Source organism: Aptenodytes patagonicus, chromosome 2 (genome assembly GCF_965638725.1).
Source record: "Aptenodytes patagonicus chromosome 2, bAptPat1.pri.cur, whole genome shotgun sequence".
In the NCBI taxonomy this organism is placed as follows: Eukaryota; Metazoa; Chordata; class Aves; order Sphenisciformes; family Spheniscidae; genus Aptenodytes; species Aptenodytes patagonicus.
In genome coordinates this window covers 29300560-29327358 of record NC_134950.1, presented here as the reverse complement: position 1 = coordinate 29327358, position 26799 = coordinate 29300560, and the positions used below count along the sequence as shown (strand labels likewise).

The 26799-nt window shown below is 42.6% G+C and overlaps 2 protein-coding genes across 5 annotated transcripts in view; one reads left to right on the top strand and one right to left on the bottom strand.

Annotated features, from left to right (window-relative positions):
- Window positions 1-1430, bottom strand: part of MMP16 (matrix metallopeptidase 16) — a 182817-nt gene extending 181387 nt beyond the window's left edge. The window contains exon 1 of the mRNA XM_076329455.1: window positions 1034-1430. Coding sequence (XP_076185570.1) covers window positions 1034-1165 — 132 coding nt within the window. The 5' untranslated portion in view covers window positions 1166-1430. The remainder of the gene's footprint in view (window positions 1-1033) is intronic.
- A 779-nt stretch (window positions 1431-2209) lies between these two features.
- LOC143157349 (uncharacterized) lies at window positions 2210-23563 on the top strand. Of its 4 annotated transcripts, XM_076332175.1 has the most exons (9): window positions 2210-2401; window positions 3032-3123; window positions 4408-4587; window positions 13814-13886; window positions 14889-14959; window positions 18556-18657; window positions 19264-19369; window positions 22258-22314; window positions 23424-23563. In XM_076332175.1, the coding sequence occupies exons 5-9, from the start codon at window positions 14893-14895 to the stop codon at window positions 23500-23502; spliced, it is 411 nt and encodes a 136-aa protein (XP_076188290.1). In that variant the 5' UTR covers window positions 2210-2401; window positions 3032-3123; window positions 4408-4587; window positions 13814-13886; window positions 14889-14892; the 3' UTR covers window positions 23503-23563. The 4 variants fall into 4 exon arrangements, 2 of the variants coding, with proteins under 2 accessions (XP_076188290.1, XP_076188289.1); XM_076332174.1 differs by lacking the exon at window positions 3032-3123; XR_012994765.1 differs by lacking the exons at window positions 3032-3123; window positions 4408-4587; window positions 13814-13886; ... (1 more) ...; window positions 18556-18657; window positions 22258-22314.
- The last annotated feature ends 3236 nt before the right edge of the window (window positions 23564-26799 follow it).

The following is a 26799-nucleotide window of genomic DNA, read 5'->3' as shown; positions in this document are numbered from 1 at the left end:
AGAATTATATATTAGAAGTTGAAAGAGCACATATAAATTTAAGAGACACATAACAAGAAAGATGAAGAAGTCGAATAGACAGGGAAAGGAAGAGGGAAATACACACATCGCACTGAAACAGATTAAGAAAAAGGGCTCACAGCAGAACGAATGGAGTGACAGGAGGGGGAAAAAGAAGGGAAGATTATAAAGTCAGTAAAGGAACTTTAGTTAATAAAAAGCACTATGTAAAAACCCCAAACGGGAAAACTTGGAATGTATAGAAGAGTGACTGGAAATGGATGTGCACTGAATTCTCACTGTCACTGTAAACTCTTAGGGTTTGCCCCATCTAGGTATCCCCACATTTTAATCTTCTTCTTCACTTGGACAAAATTCTGTTTCCTGGTCCTCCACACCCTCTAACTTTTGTGCTGTAGTTGCACCTTTATGCCGTTTGTTTCACTATTTCTAGTGGCAACTCATTTTGTTACGTTTAAATGGGAAAAAGATCTTATTTTGTCAAATACTTTACCAGAAAGAAACGTGCCAAAATCTCAAGTTTCCTTCCTCCTGTTCCCATAACGCTCTTTCATTCATTCTTCTTTCAAAAAAAAAAAAAAAAAAAAAAGGTGGCTGGGGAAACTCAGCAATACAGCGGTATCTTAAGTCCGAGATATTCACAGAGCCTTCCCTGAGCTGTGTGTACATACTACGCCCCAGGTTTTCTCTGAGCCCGGGCTGAGGGTTTCCCGTCTTCCGTGGGCGAGGGCAGCGGGGAGGCACGGGCTGCGCTCCAGCGCTCAGCATCGCGCTTTGTGCTGCCGCGGATAACGGGATCTCCGGCTGAAACGCATCCATCAGGCGGGGGAACTCAGGGAGGGGAGCTAGCTACCGGCTGTTGGAAAGAAAGCCGACACAAGCGTATGCCCCGGCTGCTGGAAGACATGGCTGGCTGGCTATTTGATTTTATTTAGGGGATATAAAAAAAGGGAAGGGGGGAAAGGGAGAGGGGGAAGCACACACGCTCGCACACGCATACGGCTGATCTTACCTCCACATTGAAATACTGCTCCGCTTTGCACACTGTAGCACATAAAATCCAAAGGAAGGTTTGCAAGAAAAACACCCTGGGCTGAGACACGAAATCCAACCGGCTTCCAGTGCTGAATGCGAGTACGATCATAGTGAACTGTGCTTCAGTGGATGGAAGATCTCTCTCTTTCTCTCTCTTTGCCTTAAACAAATACACAAACAAACCAACCCTCCCCCGTGTCGGTGAAGAGCCCGTAGCGCAGGTTCACCCACAACAGGGGAGGAGGAGGAGGAGGAGGAGGAGGAGAAGGAGGAGCAGACACTTCACAGCACAGGCGGCGGCAGCGGCAGGGTCAGCTCTCACTCATCCTCACCACCAGTCCCGTAAGGAGGGAATGTGGCGTCCTAGTGCAGCCGCAGCTCCCGCACGACTCCCCTCTGCCCAGCAGCAGCAACCGCCTCCCCGTGTCCTCCCTCCTCTCCCTCCTCCTTCTCCTCCTTCTCCTCCCCTGCCTCCTCCCCCTCCACCTCCTCCCGGGGAAGGCCGGCTCGGCTCGGCTCGGCTCGGCTCGGCTCGGCTCCGCTCGGCTCGGCTCGGCGCCCTGCCTTTCCGCGCCTCGCCTTGCCGCGCCTTGCCTTGCCGCGCCTCGCCTCACCTCGCCCCGCCCCCCGCCGCTCCCCTCTACTCCAGAATGTTCAGCCGAAATCTACATAGCCCCGCCCCGTATGCGTCTTAAAGGCGACGGGCCCACCAGGCGGCCCTGCCGCGTCGCCGCCGTACGAGCGCGCTCGCCGGCCTGCCAGCTCGCTGCCGCCGGGAGCGGCTGTCGGAGGGCGGCCGCCCCGGAGGAGCGCTCGGCCCTTCCTGACGCGAACGTACCGAGGCAGCCGCACAAGTGCCAGGTCCTCCGGGAGGGCGGGCCTCCCCTCCTCGCGAAGAAGAGCCCGGCGCGACGTGAACGCCCCGAGTCTTTCCCCGCTCCCGCGGGGCGCGAGTGCGGCCGGGGCAGTGCGTGTGCCCGGGGGTTACCGCACGCACGCACCGCCCGGGCCGGGCTTCCCCGCCCGCCCTGTGCGCCGGGGTGGGGGGCGGGGGGAGGCGCACCTCGCTGCCGTTAAGCGACCGTGAAACGCCTGCCCAGCGCGGTCTGCGGGAGCCGCCGCCGTGCCCGGCGGGGCGGGTCGGCCCCCGGCGGAGCGGGTGTCCCTCGGCCTCGGCCGTCCCTGAGCCTCGGCCTTCCCCTGCCGCCACCGAGGGGCCGGGCAGCTCGTCCCAGCCCCGGTGCGGTCCGGTTTAGCGGAGCAAGCGCAACCGGCTGGCCGTGCTGCCGTGAAATCTCTCTTGGCACGCAGCGAGACGGACCGCGGCGGGAGAAGAGCACGTAGTGTAAGCGGCAAGTTAAAGTGGCTGGACGGTGACTAAGGCGGAGAGATGGAGTTGCCCGAAATGCAGCCCTTGATGGGGAGGGATCATCGGGCGGTCATTAGGGTGTGCCGGAGCGATTTGTTCTTTCCGCCGCTCGGAAGAAAATCCAAAGTCACTGCTGACAAAGTTCACAGAAAGTGAGATCATGATAGTGCAGTTAGCAGTGATATAAAAAAGCCAGACAAAATCTGCCTATTGGGTTGATTGAAAATCTATTCTAATGCGTCCAAATATATGGTCATATATTTAAGGTCATATATTAACAATGTGTGAAATATCTATAGCATAGACAAACTTTATGCTGGGTATCGTGATGTTCAAAATGCCTTGTGATTATGACAGATAAACTTGCAGTGACTTTATGGTTAGTGGGACATTTTATGCAGCCCTTTGATATGTTAACAGGGTTATCCAGTCAAAGGAAGGTGGAATGATCCACATTAGTGACACAAGCTAGTGCAATAATGCATCTTGGGGGGGGGGGGGGGGGGGGGGGAGAGGGGGGAAGCAAGCTTACTGAAAAAAAAAAGAAGCAATTTAAAAATTCCAAGATTTGAAAATTTATCTTATTTTTACTTGTTTGGTTATCAGAAAAGATGCAAAGATACTTGATCATGATACAGAACAGCCTGGAAGTAAAAGACGTACCTGACAGATGAAATCTCCTTATTCAGATAGTTGAGGTCAGTGGCCAGAATAAAAACACGTGCAGAACAGATGTATAAAATTTTGATGCCTAGTAACAGGACGTAGGAATGTGGTAGGTTCTCCATCATTTGATATCTTAAGAGTAAGGCAGAGAAGTCATGTTCTGCCTAACCAAAAGTAACAGTATTTAGGCAGAATTCCTTATGTGATATACTTTTTTCATGTTAACTGCTTGATCTTAAAGGCATTTTCTGTTCTTCAGATTGTTAGTGATGCAAATGATGAAATCATGAAACATAGAGCTGGCAGCAAGCTAGAAAGACCTGTTGGCACTTTGGTGGCCAGTATTAGAAGTCAAAATGATCGTAACAAATTAAAGAAACGTCTTGGAACCATCAGGAAGAAACTTAATACTGACAAATACAAATTACATTCGGGAAGAAAAATAAAAAAGGAAAAAGGCTACTGGTAAAACACCAACATGTCAGAAAAGAATCTGGGGGCTGTAATGGACTATAAAGTAAATATGAGTCAGCAGCGTGCTACCATTAAAGAAAAAGACAAGACAGCCTCATTGTGGAGTGTATTAATAGGTGTGCAGTACATCTGACAGGACAAATTATTTTTCTGCTAGGGACTGATGAAGCCAACTGTGGTACCAAACTAAGGACAGTCGAGAGGAAAATAACAAAATGTTAAAACATTTAGAAAGTAAGACGTATGTGTAAAAGTTGAAAGAACACTATTTATTTAGTCTGACAAGGCTGAGGGTAAATGGTCTTTTTCTATGGAAAGTGTTGCTGTGAAAAGGACAGAGATGTTTCATTCTTTCTGGGTTTGGGATGAGTGAAAAAATGAATTGACTAAATTATTCAGAAAGTTCAGATTCAATGTTAGACAAAACTTTCTAAAATGTGATGGTAGTAGCATTTGGAACAAGATACCTAGTGGGACTGTGGAGTCTCTTTCATACAGAGGTTTGATAAGCAAGAATATTATAGCTATCCTCTCTCCATTCCTAGGGCAGTGGATTGTATTATGAGATCTAGTAAACTTTTTTGCTTCTAGTATATCAGTAATTTCTTTCATTACTCTATGAATTGATCACTGTAACTGGTGTAAAAGAAACACTCACTAACTTTATACTGTCCCTTTTGGTTTTCCTCTTCCCCTAAGGGACCTCCTTCTTGTTTGCACTCTCAGTGAGCACTAGCTCTATTTTTGATGGTGTATTTTGTAGAGTCTGCCATTAGTGTAATACCCGGAAACGGAAATAGATATGTTCCTGTAACTGGAATTTCATTTATCTGCCCTGTCAGGACTGCTGTGGCTATTTATTGTGAAAAGCACGGGGCCATGAATACAGCTACCTCCTTCTTTTACACCGTATTCATTAGAAGAAGAAAGAAGAAAAACAATGGTATGAATAGAATAGTGGAGAACGAAAGCACCTGGGTATTTGTAAGCATGTTTGAGAAAGAGAGAGGGAGACCACACAGGTAAGGAATGAGATTGGTAAGGAAAGAGAGTAGCAATGTGTGAATATGTGTGCCAGGGGAAGAAACAAGGCATATGAAGGACAGAGAAGATCTTTGAAGTGAAAAATATAATTCGGGAATGCTTGTGTGAGGGAAGAAATGCCAGCAATGATGGGAAAGGACTTTGAATATTTATGAGTAAGCTGTGGGCAGGAACATACAAGACTAGGGTCAGAGCCTCATGGGACATGTAAGAAGGTAAAGAGAAATAGAAAAGAATTTAAAACTCCATACATAGGGCTGTTTGTAGATATGTGTGTATGGGATTATGAGAAAGATTAAAGAAAAGACAGAAAAAAGCAACAAAGATGAAAGGGTAAGTAAACAAGAAGGAAGGAAGCAGCAGAATGCAATTGGAAAGAAATGGGAGCTATTTGTTGAAGTACTTGAATGATTCAAGTCGTATACTTTATAAGTGTCTTGCAGATTTTTATCTTTATCAAGTACCGGTATGATTTTTCTGTTCTTGCCTATGGCAGTTACCAGCAGTAATTAATAAACAGTGAGCAGGTTTGTAGGGAAGCAAAATTGAAAAACTGAGATTTCCATTTAGTTCTAAAATTTTTAGCCTTTTTGAAAGGCAGGAAGGGGTCGGTCTGCTGTGTTCCCAACCAGCCCATTTACCAGCTGAGTTGCTTATACTCTGTAGAATATATACTTTATGGGTGACTGTAGTCGCAGGTTTACAATGGATGATTACTAGAAGCAGACATAGACGTTGTTAAACATTCCCATGTCCAGCTTTGAACACAGGGCAAAAATATTCCACTTTACTGTAGATCAATTCTGAATAGAAATTCATATGATAACTAAAAAATAAAAATATTACATGATGTCCTTTCTGCATTTTGTGTTGCTTAGCTGCTGATAGTACCAGCTGGAACTTTTAAAGAGAAGAGTGCTTCATTACAAGATATAATAAACTGCAAAGATTGAGGGTAGATATCACATATCTCGCACATCTATATTTATCTCACACTGGTATACTTAATTCTGTTTTGGAAAAGATGTTCTACACACCTGGCCTTTCACTCGTGGAACAAGATTTTCATAGATGTGTCCGTATGAATTCTGACTATTTGAAAGGTCCTACAGGACATGAAGGCAACAAACAAGTTTAACAGTGTAGGAGGGAATACTGCATTGAATATGTATTCCTGCCAGGATCACACTCATACTGCCTGTGTTCAGGTATCTATGGTTCTTTATTTACACAAGGTTCACTGTAGGCTTAAGGCTATCTGTTCAGGAAGTAGAACTGACTTACACTGCCAGTGCACTTTACTGTGTTGTCTTACAGCTCCACCAATGGTTTTGCAAAGAACCTAAGTAAAGATAAGATAAATGACAGTGTAAAACCTCACACATAATTGTTGTAGGATCAGAAGAAAAATTTCTAGAGTCATAAAAGTCAGTAATATTTCAGGATATTTTGGTTCATATTTGGTTGCAATTTTTCACCAAGAGCCAGTGAAGTCAGGAAGAAAGTCTGAAAGTGTAAAAATTTTAAAAAATACAAAGTTATAAATTGCATTTCTAATTCATAGAGTCATAATACCATAGGATAATGTAGGGTCAACGAGACCTTTCTAAGTCATCAGGTCCAACTGTCTGCACAAAGCATAGGCAACTCAGGTTAGGTTACTCTGGTGCTTGTTCAGGGAGTTACAAATCAAGTTAATCTAACCCAAGCATTATTTCCTAGTCTGCAATATGATTTCTCTGTCTCAGGGAGATATTTTGAGGGTACAATCTCTTCTGTGAGGCGTTTCTCAGGCCTTCAGTTATTTTGGTCTTAGTGGTGACAATGCCCATTTCAGCAAGTAGAGCAGGTATCTCCTAATCTCTTGAAGGCAGGAGAAGTGGCCAAGAGAAATAGGTATAGAAAATATAATTCTGTAGCTGAAGACTGAGAGAAATACATTTTAAAGAGAAAGAACATACAGTGTGAAATAGAAATGGCTCCTGGAAGAAAAACGTCAAAAGCGCCTGAAGAGCAGCACAAAGGAACTCCAGCCAGTAAAGACAGCTTCACTGGGGGCCCAACGTAAATGCCTCTATGCAAATGCATGTAGCATGGGGAAAAAACAAGAGGAGTTAGAGACATGCGCACGCCTGCAGGGCTACGACCTTATTGGCATCACGGAGACGTGGTGGGATGGCTCCTATGACTGGAGTGTTGGGATGGAGGGATACAGGCTCTTTAGGAAGGACAGGCAGGGAAGACAAGGAGAGGGTGTCGCCCTCTATGTCAATGACCAGCTGGAGTGCATGGAGCTCTGCCTGGGGATGGATGAGGAGCTGACCGAGAGCTTATGGGTCAGAATTAAAGGGAAGGCAGGGACAGGTGACATTACGGTGGGGGTCTGCTACAGGCCACCTGACCAGGAAGACCGAGCGGATGGGGCCCTCTACAGACAGCTAGGAGCAGCCTCACGCTCACAAGCCCTGGTCCTCATGGGGGACTTCAACCACCCCGACATCTGTTGGAGGGACAACACGGCAGGGCATAAGCAATCTGGGAAGTTCCTGGAATGCGTTGACGATAACTTCCTTCTCCAAGTGGTAGAGGAGCCAATGAGGAGAGGTGCTATGCTGGACCTTGTTCTCACCAACAAGGAGGGGCTGGTGGGGAATGCGAAGCTCAAGGGCAGCCTGGGCTGCAGTGACCACGAAATGGTGGAGTTCAAGATCCTTAGGGCACCTCAGAGGGCGCACAGCAAGCTCACTACCCTGGGCTTCAGGAGAGCAGACTTTGGCCTCTTCAGGGATGTGCTTGGCAGAGTGCCATGGGGCAAAGCCCTGGAGGGCAGAGGGGCCCAAGAAAGCTGGGTAATAGTCAAGGATCACCTCCTCCAAGCTCAGGAGCGATGCATCCCAACCAAGAGGAAGTCAGGCAAAAACGCCAGGAGGCCTGCATGGATGAACAAGGAGCCTCTGGACAAACTCCAACACAAAAAGGAAGCCTACAGAGGGTGGAAGCAAGGACAGGTAGCCTGGGAGGAATACAGAGGAATTGTCCGAGCAGCCAGGGATCAGGTTAGGAAAGCTAAAGCCCTGATTGAATTAAATCTGGCCAGGGATGTCAAGGGCAACAAGAAAAGCTTCTATAGGTATGTTGGGGATAAAAGGAAGACGAGGGAAAATGTGGGCCCTCTCCGGAAGGAAACGGGAGACTTGGTTACCCAGGATATGGATATGGAGAAGGTGGAGGTTTTCAACAACCTTTTTGGCTCAGTCTTCACTGGCAAGTGCTCAAGCCTCACCGCCCAAGCAGCAGAAGGCAAAGGCAGGGACTGGGAGAATGAAGAGCTGCCCACTGTGGGAGAACATCAGGTTCGAGACCATCTAAGGCACCTGAAGGTGCACAAGTCCATGGGACCCGATGAGATCCATCTGCGGGTCCTGAGGGAACTGGCGGATGAAGTTGCTGAGCCACTATCCATCGTATTTGAGAAGTCGTGGCAGTCCGGTGAAGTTCCCACTGACTGGAAAAGGGGAAACATAACCCCCATTTTTAAAAAGGGGAAAAAGGAAGACCCGGGGAACTACAGGCCAGCCAGTCTCGTGTCTGTGCCTGGGAAGATCATGGAGCAGATCCTCCTGGAAGCTATGCTAAGGCCCATGGAGGACAGGGAGGTGATTTGAGACAGCCATCATGGCTTCACCAAGGGCAAGTCCTGCCTGCCTAACCTAGAGGCCTTCTGTGATGGAGTGACTACAGCAGTGGACATGGGAAGGGCTACAGATGTTGTCTATCTGGACCTCTGTAAGGCCTTTGACACCGTCCCCCACAACATCCTTCTCTCTAAACTGGAGAGGTATGGATTTGATGGGTGGACTGTCCAATGGGTGAGGAATGGGTTAGATAGTTGCATCCAGAGAGTAGTGGTCAACGGCTCAATGTCCAGATGGAGATGGGTGATGAGTGGTGTCCCGCAGGGGTCCGTATTGGGACCGGTACTGTTTAATGTCTTCATCAATGACATAGACAGTGGGATTGAGTGCACCCTCAGCAAGTTTGCAGATGACACCAAGCTGAGTGGTGCGGTCGACATGCCTGAGGGATGGGATGCCATCCAGAGGGACCTGGACAAGCTTGAGAAGTGGGCCCGTGTGAACCTCATGAGGTTTAACAAGGCCAAGCGCAAGGTCCTGCACCTGGGTCGGGGCAACCCCCAGTATCAATACAGGCTGGGGGATGAAGGGATTGAGAGCAGCCCTGCCGAGAAGGACTTGGGGGTACTGGTGGATGAAAAGCTGGACATGAGCCAGCAATGTGCGCTCACAGCCCAGAAGGCCAATTGTATCCTGGGCTGCATCAAAAGCAGCGTGGCCAGCAGGTCGAGGGAGCTGATTCTGCCCCTCTACTCTGCTCTGGTGAGACCCCACCTGGAGTACTGTGTCCAGCTCTGGAGCCCTCAGCACAGGAAAGACACGGACCTGTTGGAGCGGATCCAGAGGAGGGCCACGGAAATGATCAGGGGGATGGAACACCTCTCCTATGAAGAAAGGCTGAGAGAGTTGGGGTTGTTCAGCCTAGAGAAGAGAAGGCTTCGGGGAGACCTTCTTGCAGCCTATCAGTCCTTCAAGGGGGCTTATAAAAAAGATGGGGGCAAACTTTTTAGCAGGGCCTGTTGCGACAGGACAAGACAGAATGGCTTTAAACTACAGGGGGGTAGATTTAGACTAGATATAAGGAAGAAATTTTTTGCACTGAGGGTGGTGAAACACTGGCACAGGTTTCCCAGAGAGGTGGTGGATGCCCCATGCCTGGAAACATTCAAGGTCAGGTTGGATGGGGCTCTGAGCAAACTGATTTAGTTGAAGCTGTCCCTGCCCACAGCAGGGGGGTTGGACTAGATGACCTTTAGAGGTCCCTTCCAACCCAAACTATTCTATGATGCTATGATTCTAAGTACACAATAATAATAATAAATCTTTTTTGATAATAACATTTTCATAAGAACATTTCTACAAACATGACTTAATATTGGGTTAGCGAATAATAGATCCAAGAAATGCACTGAAGCAGCCAAGTCCTTACTTATTTACTCTGTGTAACTGTTCATATCAAACTTTATTTTCTCTACTTTATGACAATTGTCATGCTTCTGTTTTCTCTCCCACTTCTGATGCATTCTCTCCATGCTTTCTGATTTTTGGCTCAGTCTGCAGAGCAAGAAAGGCCCATTCAAGCACCAAGTCTGTCAGCAATTTCCCAACTCATATCTCAAAGTAAAGGGTTCATTACAGCCAAAGGCTTACAAGTGGTCCAGCTGTTCTTTGGACTGTGCTGGTGATTATTCACTGAGTTTACAGTAGTATCAGAATGGTAGTCCAGTGATTGTTGTAAGATCTTAACAATTTGTGTTGGATATTATCTCCTTCATTTTTACAGGGTGTCCTGTGTATAAGATTTATATTGGTAACAGCTAAGAGAAGAACACAATACACGAAACAGAACTAAATAATGCAGGGTAGTGACAAGTGAGTGACAGATTTGAGGAGGAAGACATGAGGAGTTCTGAGAGAATACTCTGGCATAGCCAAATGGCTTGAAAAGTAACGAAGTCCTCTTAGAAATATTGAAGGGTTTGGTCAAGAAAGAAAGAAACAGTTGTCTGTCATAAATACTACGTTTCAAAAGGGTGCAAAGGTCTAGTTACTAGGTGACTTCTATAATATAAACACAAAGGTCTCCATAACTCCCTATCAAGTTGAATCTTAAATGGAAGGTAATTATCACAGGTTTTGTGTTGCTCTAACCTGGCTGGAAAGTCCACATCAACATGGTTAAAATAGACCTTTTTTAAATTACTCTATTAATTAACCTCCCCAAATTAACTGTACTTACGACCTGTGTCATTTATTTTATTGTCCACAGAAATTAATTTTATATTGTCCATTTTCAGCTTTCAACAGACTATTTAGTACATTTTTTTCCATATGTTTACAGCACAAATGAAGGTTGGAAGTGTTACCTGGGGAAAGATGAGTCTTGGTAATTGGAGTTTGGGAGAAATAGCATTGCATTTGGCACTTGAAGAGTAAACCTAAGACTGTGGAATTTCATAGATAGATTCCATACACCTGGCAAAATGAGTAGCAGTAAAATAGATAGGAATGCTAACATTTAAATATAATTGGTGAGTTTCAGAGTTAGTTACCAGTGTCATTAATGAAATCACTGCACCTCTTAGAGCTATTGTTCTGCAGAGTCAAGATAAAATTATTATACTTGGCATATACGTTCAAGGATATCTTTATTATCACAGCATAATTTCTTTACTTATTTGCTTTTGCATCAATTAAATTTTAGGTTCTAAAAAGCAGTTCTCCTGCTTCGGTAGCCCAAGAACTGGAGTTACTTCCCTTGAAAGCATCGGACACATATGACTCCTTAAGATCATTTTAGTTCATAACATTCATATATGAGATTTTGGATTAATAAGAGCTGAGAGCTTAGAGAAGAAAAAACTGCACACTGCTTGTAAAGAGAGAGCAGTGTTAACAATAGAAAATGTGTTTTAAAAGGGCACGGTTGAAAATGTATCTGAAGAGGCCAGCCTGCAAGAAACAGGAGGGTTCGCTCAAGGTTAAGCTTACATATTACTCCATTCTTCAATACAGGTACACCCAAAGTAACAGGTACCTATCCAATAGAAACAGGTATTCAAATGACAGAGGAAAAATCACACACAGAGGATTCAATTTCTCTGTGTCTATACTCCTCCATCTATAACCTGTTTGTCTTCCCCTTTTATTGGCAACCTTTACTTCCATGTAAAGCATCCTTTTGCTGTAATTGGTTAAATTTTTGTCATTTGGGAAATAGTGGTCAGGTCAAAGACCACTATAAAATAATGCTCATGAGACTAGTATTAAAGTACCATTTGCAATTTCAACTTTTTAACTTGAATGCTGATGGTCCAATAAGCAACATTTAACAATTTTAGAAATGCAGCTTTTAAGTGCGGGAATATTGAAGTGTGGGTGTGTTTTTATAAACCCACTTAATCCCAAAGTGAAAAAAGTTGGGAAGGTGAAGGGAAGGAAAGATTCAGAAAATGAATTCTTTAGAATAGTAGGGCAGATGTTTACCAGGGCTACACTATCTGAAAATGCATTGCACACTTACAGGATCTAGTTGCACTATATAGATGATTTTACCTATCTTTGGGGAATATAAGTTTGGACCTGACTCAGTTTTCATTTGCCCAAGCTCCTCTGACTAAGCAATGTTCAATTCCCCTGTTTTTAACACAGATTACTTCTCAGTTAGAGCAATGTGAACACTCTCCTCTTACTCTTACAGGTGGTTTTTAATTTTTATTTGTTCTGGAAGGAGAGGATAGGAAATGATTAAAGTAATTAAGCCTAAACTGAATTTACCCTGTTAACTTTTTCATCAGTCAATCAATCAACAGGCCATCATGGCTGTTCTTTGCTATTCCAGTGGCAGTCACGACCTTAGCAACAGCAATTTAAAAAAATTGCATAAAATTGTGAAAAAGGGTGAAGATGCTGGTGTAGATGTGATTGTTGGGAAGAGGAGGAAATTTCTGATGGTCTGCCACAGTATTACTGTAACATTTCTGGAGGGAAGGACCTCATATAAAGAGGTACACTTCAAACCTATCTGTATATATGATTGTATTGTAGGTGTGTATAGAGCTACAAAAATAGATTTAAATTCATTATATTTCTAGTGCTGTATCAGGCAAAGTTATGGTAAAGGAAAAAGATGGGAAGATAAACTGGTGAGGCAGAACTGAAGGTTATTAGCCTTGACAAGTCTGTTTATACATGGCTACTGGTAACAGTGACGTTGGCAAGAGAGTGAGATAAGCAGTCCAGTTTTGTGTCTGTATTCTGGAAGGAACACATAGAAAGTATTTAGATTATGGTGTGGACTTTTATAAAGTCTTACTGGTTCAGTTTGATGTGACCTGTATAACTCAGGTGCAGAAAAGACACAAAAACTACTGAAGATTTTTGCAACACACACACATATCCCCCCCTCCAATTTTGCTCTGTACAATGTGTGAGCACAAACACAATCCTGGTCCTTGTAATGTTTTCAATTATCTTTCTTCAAGAAAGCGACTATTTATGTATTTTTAAATTCATATATTTTTTAATCTTCCTTAATCTAAGACATACAGGTTTTTATATCTTTTCCTCTGTCTTCCTTCTGGGATTTTTCTGGTCTTCTCAATTTTATTTTCTTCTGACTTCTGTATTGCAAGGCACTTTATAAAAGCACAAGAACTGGCTATACAATATTTCCATATCATTAAGGGGGGTCCCAGTACACATCCTAAGCATATGTTCTTACTCATGCATAACTGAAGAAGAGGCAGAATTATGCTTAGACCTTTAGCTTGAGAGAGGCTTCCAAATAGTGCTCATACTTTCAGGTTGAATTGTCAACTCAACCTAACAGATTTGAACACCTAGTTCTCATTAATTTTTATGGGAACTGGACAAACCTATCCCACAGGCATATTTAAAAACACTAGGCTTATACTTAATCTATTTCATTGTCCTGGGGTGGAAAGGATGGAATAAAAATGAAAGAAGGGAAAAATAGGAGAATTAGAAAGAGACTTGCTAATATAGATAATTATTTTAAAAGTGCATTTACTGCTGTTTATTAAGTTGCTTAGTCATCACCTGCAGCTTACACAGGGTTTACATTAATTGATTGATACTGCATTTGCCCAACTTATTAACTGCTCTGAAAGCCTTTCTTACTGTTCATATTATTTAGTATTATTACCGTTGCTACTGTATCCAGCCATTCATAGTGAAAAATCGCCTTCTTCATATAGTGAGCGGGCTTTATGAGGTGAGGGGCCTTTAGTAGACTTTCAGACCTTCAGCTCTCACTGACCCAAAGGCAGATGCAAACATTTGTACCTTTTAGGAAGTTTCTCATGTTTTGTTAGAACTTTCCCGTGTTTGTCAGGATGAGTAAAATTTCTGGAGGACAGAGGATGACAACAGCATCATTAGAAATATGTGGGTTTTTTCATTGTAACACACATACTAAGGTTGCTGTTCTGTGAGAGTGTGTATATGTGTGCATGCACACACGCGCGTGTGTGTGAGAGGGAGGGAGGGTTCCAGATTATCTTAATAAAGAGAATATAATGTCTAGTTTTTCATTACAACTATCCAGAAAGCTGCCAGAAAGTAGAGTGAGAGGTGGAGTTCTGAGACAGAAGCTTCTTGCTTTTCCCAAGCCTATGCAGGTACTTATCTTCAAATACATGTTGTTCATCCATGTTTAGTATTGAACAAAATGAGTGTGAAACATATGCATGGTATGCTTATAAGAACATATCTATGCATATGGACTAACAGAGATAACAGAGATTAGATCAAGTAAAATAAATTTTCTCATTAATTATTTGAGTAAGTTCCATTTTACCAGCTCTAACTTTTCAGTCTAGAACATAAAATCTGTAAATTTACCATTTTTTATTAACCAAATAAATAAGCTTGTCTACTCTTTAATTATCATTACAACTTTGAGACTGGAGTTCATAAAATAATTTAGTTGGAAATTTATTTATTTTTGTGCTGTTTGTGCTTCATTTTTTGCTTACGTGATGTTAAGATATATATAGTTGTAGTGTTTAAGTGTCTAACTAAGCTTCGTAGTTGTTTTTCTTCCTTAGACAATGTAGTTCTGAGCAAACGTTATCATAGGAACAGTCAAAAACCAAAATTTATGGGTTGAAAATCTAAATATCCACGGAGAAAAAAATTATATTTAAACCACGTAAGTGATCAATAGTCAAAAGAAAATAGCTAATTTTACATTTAGATAAGGAATTCAAATACATCTGTACGCGTATGATCATATGAAGCTTATGAAGCTATGCAGGTTCATACAAAACTTGGAAATTTCCAGTAAGTCTTCTGCAAATAACCTGTGAATTAAAAATCATTTGCTTAAAAATTCAGCTCTAAAAAAGTGTAGAGCAGATAGATGCATTTCCAGCATTCAGGTGAGGATTCAGGTTGATATGCTGTAGACTGATTCTTTCACTGTTTTCAGTGGGACTCACTTTTACTACCAAAGGACCTCTCTCAGGAAATCTATATTTGACCTAAATAATTTCCTGTAGCACAGTACAACCAAATCCTTTGCTAATGCATAAGAGAACAGATTAATGTATATGTGACAAGAGAAGCACTAATAACTTTGGAAACTAAATATCATTTAATTTTTATAATATGAATTTCAGGTAAATGCAAAGTCTATGGAACTTAGGTCTTCAGTCTAACAAGATTACTTCAGTATTCAAAAGTGGTTCTGGTATGTATTAAAGGTGCTTTTTCATTATGGCATTTTACAAATACTTAATAAAATTTAAACCTTTTTCCTAATCATGCTATACAGTTCCTTGGATTCTTACTAACTTTTTCCCTTTAAAGTCATAACAATATAGGTAACACGGTTTGCCAACACATGCCACATATTCTTAACTTTTTTCTTTAAAGTAGTATCACTGGATACATACTTTTCCAGCACTCAGGAATTTCAGGTTACTTGACAGTACTTCATACAATACATTTGGCGTCATGGTATTGAACTGGCACCTGGGAATCTCCATTTTCCTACCTTCCCATAGGATCAAAAAAGTTCACATTTTGCATTTTCAAGATTTGATGGTTCAGGTCCCAAATTTATGTAACTGTTTGCTCTATATGTTTTAGCTTAATGCTCTGTTCCCCACCAAAGCACTTTGTTGCCATGATGAAACAAATATTTCCATTTTACTTGGTACATTCACCAATCAGTTTAGTATATGTTTTTCATGGAGGGCAGCAGGGATTTAATTCTGAAAATGTGGGACAATGCATGACTAGGTGATGAAAAAAGTTCCTTTCTCAATATACAGTTTTTTAGAAACCCAGCTCCTTAACAGTATACTATCATGTTGATTTTACACAGTCTAGAAGTAATTACCAGAAGAGGTTGAAAAAATATTGACAAAGTTCAGTTTTCAATAGTTTTGTGTCAAACTGGAAAGGTGGTGCATTTCTCTCCCAGCTGACCCATTCAGGGAAAAGGCTTCTCCAAAGGTCTATTCCATATTTTCATTAATGATTTAAACAATGAAATGAAGGGCGTAGCTATGCAATTTACAAATGGCACAATATTTGTGGAGTTTGAAAGTATTCTGGAGATCAATGTATGTCAGAGAAAAGATCCCAAATCTGATTAAATTTAATGATGACAAATACAAGTACCATGCTTGGGAAAGATGTTATATAGGCAAATGCCAAAGGAGGAAGAGCAATGCAAGACAGTCTACAGAAAAGTATAGATGTGCCATAATCTGAATTAAGGATTATAAAATGTTGCCAAAAAAGGTAAATGTCATTCTCGGAATGGATCATGGAAAATTGACAGCTCTGAGTGATATTTTTTCTTCCTTCCTAAGTCTTGGCAAGGCTTCAGCTAGAAGTTTAGGTTTGGGCACCACTCTCCAAGAGAAAACAAACAGAAAGGAGCAACAAAGTGATCAGAGATTTAAAAGCGTATGAGAAAAGCTTTTGGCTTGGACTAAAAATTGGATTTGTATAGCCTAGAAAGGAAGACAGTGCAGAGGACATGGTAATGATAGCTATGAAACTGTACAGGTATGAAAAGAACACATTTATCCCCCATCACTGTGGGATAAATTTGACTTAACTTAAAATGAAGACATTTAGTTTAGACATATTTTTTTTCCTTGCTGTAATAATATGTAAACATTGGAAGAGGCTACTTAGGAAGGCCATGGAAGTTCTAAAAATAAGAATGTTTCAAGTTAGTCCTGCCTCAAAGCTGATTAGATTGACCAAATGACTGATGCATTGAATTATCTTTTTAATGAATTATAGCTAAACAATGCAATCAACAATAAAAAATAGCAAATTTATATTTGGTTTTAAGTGTGTATAGAACTTCTTTTTTCATAGGAAGAATTTTTTACTTGTTCCACTCCTTGAGAAGGAATATAGGACAGAGAAATATTTCCTTTTCTCCAGTTCATACATTAAATATATTTGTTAAAGATAAGTTTCTCCATTGTCCTGGTTTTGGCTGGGATAGAGTTAATTTTCTTCCTAGTAGCTGGTACAGTGATGTGTTTCAGATTTAGTATGAGAATAATGTTGATAACACACCAATATTTTAGTTGTTGCTAAGGAGTGCTTACACTAGTCAAGGACTTTTCAGCTTCCCATGCTCTACTGACTGAGAAGGCTGCAGGTGCACAAGAAGCTGGGAGGGGGCACAGCCAGGACAGCTGACCCCAACTGGCCAAAGGGATATTCCATACCATGTGACGTCATGCTCAGTACATAAACTGGGGAAAGCTGGCCTGGGGGGGCCACTGCTTGGGGACTGGCTGGGCATTGGTTGGTGGGTGGTGAGCAATTGCATTGTGCACCACTTGCTTTGATATTCTTTTATTAATTATTATTATTATATTTTATTTTATTTCAATTATTAAACTGTTCTTATCTCAACCCATGAGTTTTTTCACTTCTACTCTTCCAAGTCTCTCCCCCATCCCACCGGGTAGGGGAGAGTGAGCGAGCTGCTGTGTGGTGCTCATTTGCCGACTGAGGTTAAACCATGACATCCATTTTTCTTGTTTCATTTTTTGTTTGGAAAGATCCTTACAGAATGGCAAGTTTTGTGGGCTTTTGTGGAACACGTTAGTGTACTGACTAACGGGACTACTCTTTGAAACACTAGTATTCTCTCCCTTCGTTTTTGCTGACAGATGATATATTTTTCCTTAGCTCTTGGAACTAAAAGCTTTTCATTTAATGATTAAAAATGTACTTGCGTGGAATGGTATGAGCTTGCCATTCTGAGAACATGATGACAATAATATGATTGTGATGTAATTACAGTATGTAGAGCTTTGGGAAGTGATCTCATTTTCAGAAACCCATAACTCCTCATAATAATTACCAGTATAGTCTCTAAACTTGCCTTTACAGATGCGAACAGGGTAAAGTTTGTCTGGACCCTATGCAGATGCCAATAATCAGACTGTAGCCATCTTTTAAGGAATCTTGTGGCCCTTCTCAAAACATGAACATGATGATCCTGAATTGTTAAAGATACTGACCACTACAGCTTATTTTCTAGATCGTTTTCCCTATATTGGTAGGCGAATAAGATAAATAGGTAAGATAAAGTGTTTCTGGTACATGAACACAGATAGCCTCTTCTAGCCTTTTTTTTTTTTCTTCCCCAGAAATAGATGCCACTTGCCCTTTGGAGGAGGAAAAATGCAAGAATGGGATAACTTTTGAACCTTGATCCACATTATTGAAGACCACACTGTTATTAATGCAGCTGTAAAGGGGTCATTTCTAGATGAGCAGTGATACTGCTCACCATATCATTCTTCTGCTTGCTGTTTGCTGTAATAAGCTGTGGCTTATTCGGCCTAAATGTCTACAGCCAGGAAGACCACTGACTTTGTTTCAGTAATGAAGACAGGAAGAAGAAGAAATGGCAGCTCTGAGCTTGTAGTGCCTTATAAAGAACTCATGGCCCGTATGGCTAGAAACCTTTCACATGAGTAGAGCAATAGACAGTATGGCGTAGAAAAGCAAAATAAGACACCAATACTGTTTAGAACAACAAATAAAGTGAGGCATGCAAGGGTGTGACCTTGTGTTGAGTAACCTACTCTTTACGCAAGTAATTTTCATTAAGGTAATCTAGTGAATACAGGGAATGATTTCTGTAAATACTCATTTAATTTCTTTAATGAATTCACTTCAGCATTGTATTTCTTGGTTGTGTTTGTCTATGACTATTCTAGTGAACTAGAATTAGAGTGCAGGATTGTACTTATTTGGTTAGTTAGCTATTTTTAATAAGTATTTCATTTAAAGGAAATGCTGGAGAATGTTTAAAGAAGATGAGTTTTGTACCTGTAAACAAAACTAGTCATGGCAATTCAAATACATTGCAATTGGAAACCTCATCAGCTGCAGGTAAATGGAAAACAAACAAATAAAATGTACTAGGAACCAGATCTCCCCTTTTAAAGTGTGTGAGGATACTAATGCCGTTCTTTAGTACCATCTCTCCTCCTTTGAGCTATTCTCTGGAATTAAGCTGAAGCAGCTCCAGAGACTTTATTCCTGTGGCCCTCAGTCAAAGTCTTTTACTTGTAATTTCCTTGGAGGGAGAGGGAAGATAATTCCCCCCCCCCCCCCATATATTTCTGTTCTCTTACCATATTCATTCATTTTACTCAAAGAATTTGCAATTGTTCCCACTTCATACTGCTCCAAGTGGGGAACAACCCTCTGACGAGTGCATGTGAAGGGCCAGAATCTTTGGGTCTCCTTTCCATTTACACAGTCTCCTCAGAAGTCTCATCTTAAAACCATATATACCACTGCACCAAGTTGGTGAAAATGAATTTGCTCTGTGATTTTTATGACATAAAGATTAAAGAAATGAAAGTAACTCTGGTCATCCTGCATCTCTCACATCTGGGCCACCAACAGTTAAGATGAAGATAAATGAACAATTAGTTCTTTAAAAATGTAGTCATTACACAAAATCTTTTTTTTTTTTTTTTTCTTTTTCAGCTGTGTTGCTATCCTTTTTCACTGCTGCCTCCATATGGACTCTGATGAATTATATAATTAGTTGTGCACTAGACCAATTTGAAACTTTGGCTTCCTCTACTTTCAGGTACTTCTGATAATTTTACTTTACATCTAATTGCATGTAGGACTCCTGCATACTATAATAGAATGCTCCAAGAAGAGTTTCGCTAATAGTAGGTTGTAAATTTTAAAGTTTTTCCAACTACACAAAGTCTGCATTGCTTTCCTATAAGTAGGTCATAGGTAAAACTAAGTCTACCCTTCAGGCTATTTCTCCTTTTGCTTGTAGAAAATATGATCAGTTACCTACAGAGCTCAAATTATCTATAAGATAATAGAGAAAAGAGGAAGGAAAACAAAAGTGTAAAGTGGGGGAAAAAAATCATAAGACAGGGAAGCAGCAGAGAGGTAGAACATGACCTTACAATTTCTGATATGTCCCTGAAGAGTATCATCCTTCTCAGGCATCACTGTCTTTCACCATTTCCTGTTAATGCCTCTGCCTGTTCCCCCATTCTTTGGGAGACATTTTCACTTTTGTGGTGAACAGAAGAAGCAATCTCTTCCCTGTTCGGAGTGGTAGGTTGTGTTTGTGACATCCATTTGAAGGCCACTTTCATATTGCTCCATAATACAGAAAGGGCAGAGCAGAAAAATACAAAAACAACAGGAAAATAGAAAATGAGTGATAAAAAAATGATGAGTCAAGCTGAATGGGGGAATATCCTTTTCAGTTGTAGACAAGATATTGATTCTATGTGGTAAGGATGAGATATCAGTGCACCTAAGAGAAAGCAGGAAAAATGATACCATCTGAGAACATAATGATTGGAACAATGGAATGAAGAAATAATGAAGTAATAGGATGAGATCAGGAAGTGGAACTATGAGACTTTATTACTGCTTGACTGAATTGGGAGAAAAAATCTTTAGTCCAGAAATTGCCAGGAATATGTTGAAACAGCAAGGACAAAATTACTAGGAAAATGTTAAACAAAACCAAGATAAAAGAAAATATATCTTTGGATCCAGTCACCTCCCTGCCCTACTAACAAATGAACTGTTGTTGCCCTCCTAGTCTGATTTTCAGGTAGTGCAGAAGACAGTTTTTGACTCCTTATAAGAAAAATGGTGAAATCCTGGGTCTGCTGAAATTCAAGGGGAGGTCTGTCATATAATTACAATCCAGGGATATGAGTTCACCCAGTGTACTGAATATTTGCCTTTATACTTTGCTTATTTTGAAGTTTTATCTCCTGTGCCCCTTCTTTTAAGATAAATTTATTGGACAATTACTTGAGCAGTACATATTTTTATTCTTCAAAGTATCAAGTATATACCAGCTATGGCCTTGAGTTAATAAGGATGTTTTAAGAGGTAGGGGAAAGAGTGAGATTGTAAGTATAAAAAGATGTAGAAAGGGTAACACCAGGCAGAGGAGCATGTTGCCTGTGTATTAAAATGAAAGAATACATACAGTTTAATGCAACATGGCAAACTTCGTCTGCATTTTTGGGAAGGGAAAAGAAGATAGGTCAACTAATGAAAAAAGTGTTTCTCTTTCAATTACACTAATATACCAACTATGCAGAGGAACAAAGAATGTTAATGTAGCCCACTGAGATCATGCAAACTCTGCATCGGCATTACTTAACATACCCAAATAAAAATGACTTTGTTTCTTATGCTGGAAATAAGTTAAAATCCATGAAAGTATAAAAAAGTGGAATCTTGCTATGAGATAGATGTATATATTTCTTCCTAGAGAATTTAAATATCAGGTTAATTAATATAAAACCACAGATCTAATGGGAAGTGCCTGCAATAAATTTTCAGTTAAAGTGGGCAATCTCAAGATCTCAAAAAACTAGTCCTAGATTCTTATTCACAAATATTGCTGTAAATTTGGATTCTGTCAATCTTATTCATAGAGTCAATCCTATAATTTCATAGAATTTTATGAAATTCTTAACAAGATAAGTACAATTCAAACTCAGTGAGAATGGCAAATTGATTCCTTAATATCAGGAATCCACCCTAGTGACATTTTTTGATATAACGTAGTGCTGGATCACAGTTAATTATGACCACCTAAATGCTTGCTTGCTTTCAACGGCTGCATATAGAGTGTTTTATAGTTGGTCTGACCCCAGGAATAGTACAGGGATGAAACTGTGTGCATGACTGACACAGATCTCACCGCTCACCTTGCTCACTCTTAGAAGCCATGTATATGATCGCCAAGTGTAGTATGGTGATACCTGTATTGTGGAGCACTTGAACTGATTGATTTTTTTATTATGGCAGAGGCAAAGCACCCTCTTGCCAGATTCCATTTCCTTGCTTTCTTCTCCAAGGAATTTTAAGACATACAGTATCTGCCCCCACTTTCACCACCAGGTTAATGTTGTGCACATCCCCACCCCCAGACATTAACTCCCAGGTAGGCACCAGATAGTCCGAGGATGATTTGTGTTTGCCTGATTTTGATTTCAGCTGTGGAAGCCTCTTCTTTCACAGTCCTTTTGACTTTACTTGGGGATCGCAGTGTATTTTTTGCCTTAATCTACGGTTGCTGTGAGAATATAGTTGGCAAATTATGCAATCTGAAAACAAATTTTAAGCTGTAGATACAACATAGCACTTAAATGCCATTGTTAAAAATTGTTTAAAATCTCTGAAATGTGTTTATTAAGTGAAAGGTGATTCTTATGAATGTATTAGGCTTGTGTATGACAGAAGCAGAATAATACCAGATTAGAAAATATTCATAATAATGCAAGAAATAAGTTGTAGAAATATTTATCTCTAATTCTTTATGAGTGATGTCTAGAAGTCCTGTCTGCCCTTAAAACTCCGTAACATTAAACATGATTCGTAAAATTCAAGCAAATATAAATTTGTGCCTAATTTGCTGATACTGGATGTAAATTTGTTAGGGAAAAATTCTCATTTAATTCACCTGTTTGCCAGGGAGCAGCAAGAGCCCGACTGGTCCACTGAAGAGGATGAGCAAAGATCTGAGAGCAGGTAGAGCACGGACAGGGCGATGCCCTCTCTGAGAAACGCACAGCCCTGCTGCATCAGGCCAGAGTGAGGAGAGGGATAGGGTCCATCGAAAGTCCCAGATAAGGTGAGATAATAAGTCAAGTCTGGGGTGAGCCCAGGGATCCCCTGAGGAGTAACAGGAGACAGAGCTGGAAACAAGGCTACTACAGCATAGGTGCAAGGTCTATCCAGGAACCCCACAAACCAGGACAGCCAGAGACAGGTCTGGGCTCAGGGACACCTACAACATAACTCAGGGCAGGTCTGGGTGTCCAGGCACGAGCTTGAATGAAACCCTTGTGCCCACAGGCAGAGCGGGTGGGTGAAGGTCCAGGTGAGGCTGCTTAGGGTAGGTAAAGCCTATTAATGCACGCAGGGCCCTGACAGTGTAAATCCAAAGTAATCCCATTCACTTCAAAGCATAAGCAATGGAATTTACAGTAATCAGTCTCTCTCAGTCAAGCTTTCAAGCCCACTATGCGCTAAGAAATGGTTTAGAAAAATAATGAGTCATTTAATAAATATTTATGTTGGTCCTTATTGTGTGAAATAAGTCTTATTGATGGACTCCAAATATTAAAACAATACCCGCTGGATGTTTAAAACAGATTAAATGACCAAATTATGTTAATATGAGAATTGCTGCAACATGTAAATTTGTGATATTTGTGAAGCCATGTTTTACTCCCATTAATCCATATTTCATAAAAATTCAGACACATCTTATCCCAAAGAGACTTTCACTGATTCCTGTTCCAAATTAAAATATAGAAAATATAATTCATTTTAGATATAAAGGCCACATTTACACACATTTGAAGGGTCTAACTATGCCGATTGATGCTCAGTGTGATTTACAATGGCAAGTGAGGTTCATTAAACAATGCTTTTAGAAGTCAATGAGGTAAGTACTTAGTCTAGTGGGTTCTTTTTAAAATCTATCTACATTTTACTCACCTTAACTATCTTTATTAGATTGGTACCTTAAATTCCAATCTTTATAATGTCATTCAAAAACCTGTTATATTCTGTGCATGCCCTGATAATTCTGTAACACACTTCTAACAATATTTTCTTTTGTTGCCTTCCAGTGCTTGCCCTTCCTTCTTTTTTGATAGACCATTATCCAAGATTTGCTCTCTGTCCCCAACAGAAGCCGTGCGAGTTTGACATGCTGACTAATTGCAGAAATTTAACCAAGCATGGAAGCTACAATAAAACATGAATAATTGCTGAGAGCGATTGAGACTGATTAATACACATACTGCAGCGCTGAAATGACAGTCACCCGCTCAGTCTGATTGTATGGTTTGGGCCTTAGGCGGTCATGCTATACTTGGTTGGTGCCACTGCTAGGTAGATTTTGAACCTTTGTTGCAACAGACTTTACTCATTGTTTAATATAATACAAGAATCAGGTAGTGTTTTCCTCAATCCCTACAGTGGCAGGGAAGGATACTGAAAGGAACAGGAAAACACACCTGATCAACACGTGGCTCAGGGGCTGGTGCCATCGGCAGAATTTTGGCTTTCGGGATCATGGGGAGGTTTACACGGCACCGGGCCTGCTGGCAACAGATGGAGTCCAGCTGTCTCACAGGGGGAAAAGGATCATTGCTCATGAATTGGCAGGGCTCATTGAGAGGGCTTTAAACTAGGTTTGAAGGGGGAAGGGGATAAAACCAGGCTCACTAGAGATGAGCCTAGGGGTAGCATGCCAATGCCAGGGGTGAAATCAATAGCCCAGCTCAAGTGCATCTACACCAATGCACGCAGCATGGGCGGCAAACAGGAGGAGCTGGAGGCCATTGTGCAGCGGGAGAGATATGACTTAGTCGCCATCACAGAAACATGGTGGAGTGACTCACGACTGGAATGCTGCAATGGATGGCTATAGACTCTTCTGAAGGGACAGGCGAGGAAGGAGAGGCGGTGGGGTGGCTCTGTATGTTAGGGAGTGTTTTGATTGTATAGAGCTCAACGATTGTGATGATGATACGGTTGAGTGTTTATGGGTAAGGATGAGGGGGAAGGCCAACGAGGCAGATATCCTGCTGGGAGTCTGTTATAGACCACCCAACCAGGATGAAGGGGCGGATGAAGCGTTCTACAAGTGGCTGGCAGAAGTCTCTCAATCGCTAGCCCTTGTTCTCGTGGGGGACTTCAACTTCCCGGACGTCTGCTGGAAATACAACACGGCAGAGAGGAAGCAGTCTAGGAGGTTCCTGGAGTGTGTGGAAGACAACTTCCTGACACAGCTGGTAAGTGAGCCTACCAGGGGAGGTGCCTCGCTCAACCTGCTGTTTACAAACAGAGAAGGACTGGTGGGAGATGTGGTGGTCGGAGGCCGTCTTGGGCTTAGCGACCATGAAATGGTAGAATTCTCGCTTCTTGGTGAAGTAAGGAGGGGGGGGCAGCAAAACCGCAACCATGGACTTCCGGAGGGCGGACTTTGGCCTGTTCAGGGCACTGGTTGAGAGAGTCCCTTGGGAGACAGTCCTGAAGGGCAAAGGGGTCCAGGAAGGCTGGACGTTCTTCAAGAAGGAAGTCTGAAAGGCGCAGGAGCAGGCTGTCCCCATACGCCGTAAGAAGAACAGGCGGGGAAGACGACCGGCCTGGCTGAACGGGGAGCTCTTGCTGGGACTCAGGAAAAAAAGGAGAGTTTACCGCTTGTGGCAGAAGGGGCAGGTGACTCAAGAAGAGTACAGGGATCTCGTTAGGTCGTGCAGAGAAGAAATGAGAAAGGCAAAAGCCCAGCTAGAACGCAATCTGGCCACTGTCGTTAAAGACAACAAAAAAAGTTTTTACAAATATATTAATGACAGGAAGAGAGCCAAGGAGAATCTCCATCCTTTATTGGATGCCGGGGGGGAACATTGTCACCAAGGATGAGGAAAAGGCTGAGGTACTCAATGCCTTCTTTGCCTCAGTCTTTAACAGGCAGACCAGTTATCCTCAGGGTACTCAGCCCCACGAGCTGGAAGACAGGGACGGCGAGCAGGATGAACCCCCCATAATCCAAGAGGAAGCAGTCAACGACCTGCTACGCCACCTGGATGCTCACCAGTCCATGGGGCCGGATGGGATCCACCCGAGAGTGCTGAGGGAGCTGGCGGAGGAGCTCGCCAAGCCACTCTCCCATCATTTATCAGCAGTCCTGGTTAACGGGGGAGGTCCTGGACGACTGGAGGCTTGCCAATGTGACGCCCATCTACAAGAAGGGCCGGAAGGAGGATCCGGGGAACTACAGGCTTGTCAGCCTGACCTCGGTGCTGGGGAAGATTATGGAGCGGTTCAGACATGAGCGGGACAACCAGGGGATCAGGCCCAGCCAGCATGGGTTCATGAGAGGCAGGTCCTGCTTGACCAACCTGATCTCCTTCTATGACCAGGTGACCCGCCTAGTGGATGAGGGAAAGGTCTGTGGATGTGGTCTACCTGGACTTCAGTAAGGCCTTTGACACCGCCTCCCACAGCATTCTCCTCGAGAAGCTGGCGGCTCACGGCTTAGACAGGTGGACCCTGCGCTGGGTCAAAAACTGGCTGGACAGCCAGGCCCAGAGAGTTGTGGTGAATGGAGTTCAATCCAGCTGGCAGCCGGTCACGAGCGGTGTTCCCCAGGGCTCAGTATTGGGGCCGGTCTTGTTTAATATCTTCATCAATGATCTGGAGGAGGGGATCGAGTGCACCCTCAGTAAGTTTTCAGACGACACCAAGTTGGGCGGGAGTGCTGATCTGCTCGAGGGTAGGAAGGCTCTGCAGAGGGACCTGGACAGGCTGGATCGATGGGCCGAGGCCAACTGTATGAGTTGCCGGGTCCTGCACTTGGGCCACAACAACCCCATGCAGCGCTACAGGCTTGGGGAAGAGTGGCTGGAAAGCTGCCTGGCGGAAAAGGACCTGGGGGTGTTGGTCGACAGCTGGCTGAACATGAGCCAGCAGTGTGCCCAGGTGGCCAAAAAGGCCAATGGCATCCTGGCCTGTATCAGAAATAGTGTGGCCAGTAGGAGTAGGGAAGTGATGGTGCCCCTGTACTCGGCCCTGGTGAGGCCGCACCTCGAATACTGTGTTCAGTTTTGGGCCCCTCACTACAAGAAGGACATCGAGGTGTTAGAGCGTGTCCAGAGGAGGGCAACGAGGCTGGTGAAGGGTCTGGAGAACAAGTCTTATGAGGAGCGGCTGAGGGAACTGGGACTGTTTAGCCTGGAGAAGAGGAGGCTGAGGGGAGACCTCATCGCTCTCTACAACTCCCTGAAAGGAGGTTGTAGCGAGGTGGGTGTTGGTCTTCTCCCAAGTAACAAGCGATAGGACGAGAGGAAATGGCCTCAAGTTGCGGCAGGGGAGGTTTAGATTGGATGTAAGGAAAAATTTCTTTACTGAAAGAGTGGTGAAACATTGGACCAGGCTGCCCAGGGAAGTGGTTGAGTCCCCATCCCTGGAGGTATTTAAAAGATGTGTAGATGAGGC

Coding starts and splice junctions, on each gene's coding strand:
- LOC143157349 (XM_076332174.1), top strand. CDS start 14,893: ATGCAAAGTCTATGGAACTTAGGTCTTCAGTCTAACAAGATTACTTCA. Junction 19,370..22,257: donor TTGGCTTCCTCTACTTTCAG/GTACTTCTGATA, acceptor CCTGTTTGCCAG/GGAGCAGCAAGAGCCCGACT. Junction 22,315..23,423: donor GAGCAAAGATCTGAGAGCAG/GTAGAGCACGGA, acceptor GTTGCCTTCCAG/TGCTTGCCCTTCCTTCTTTT.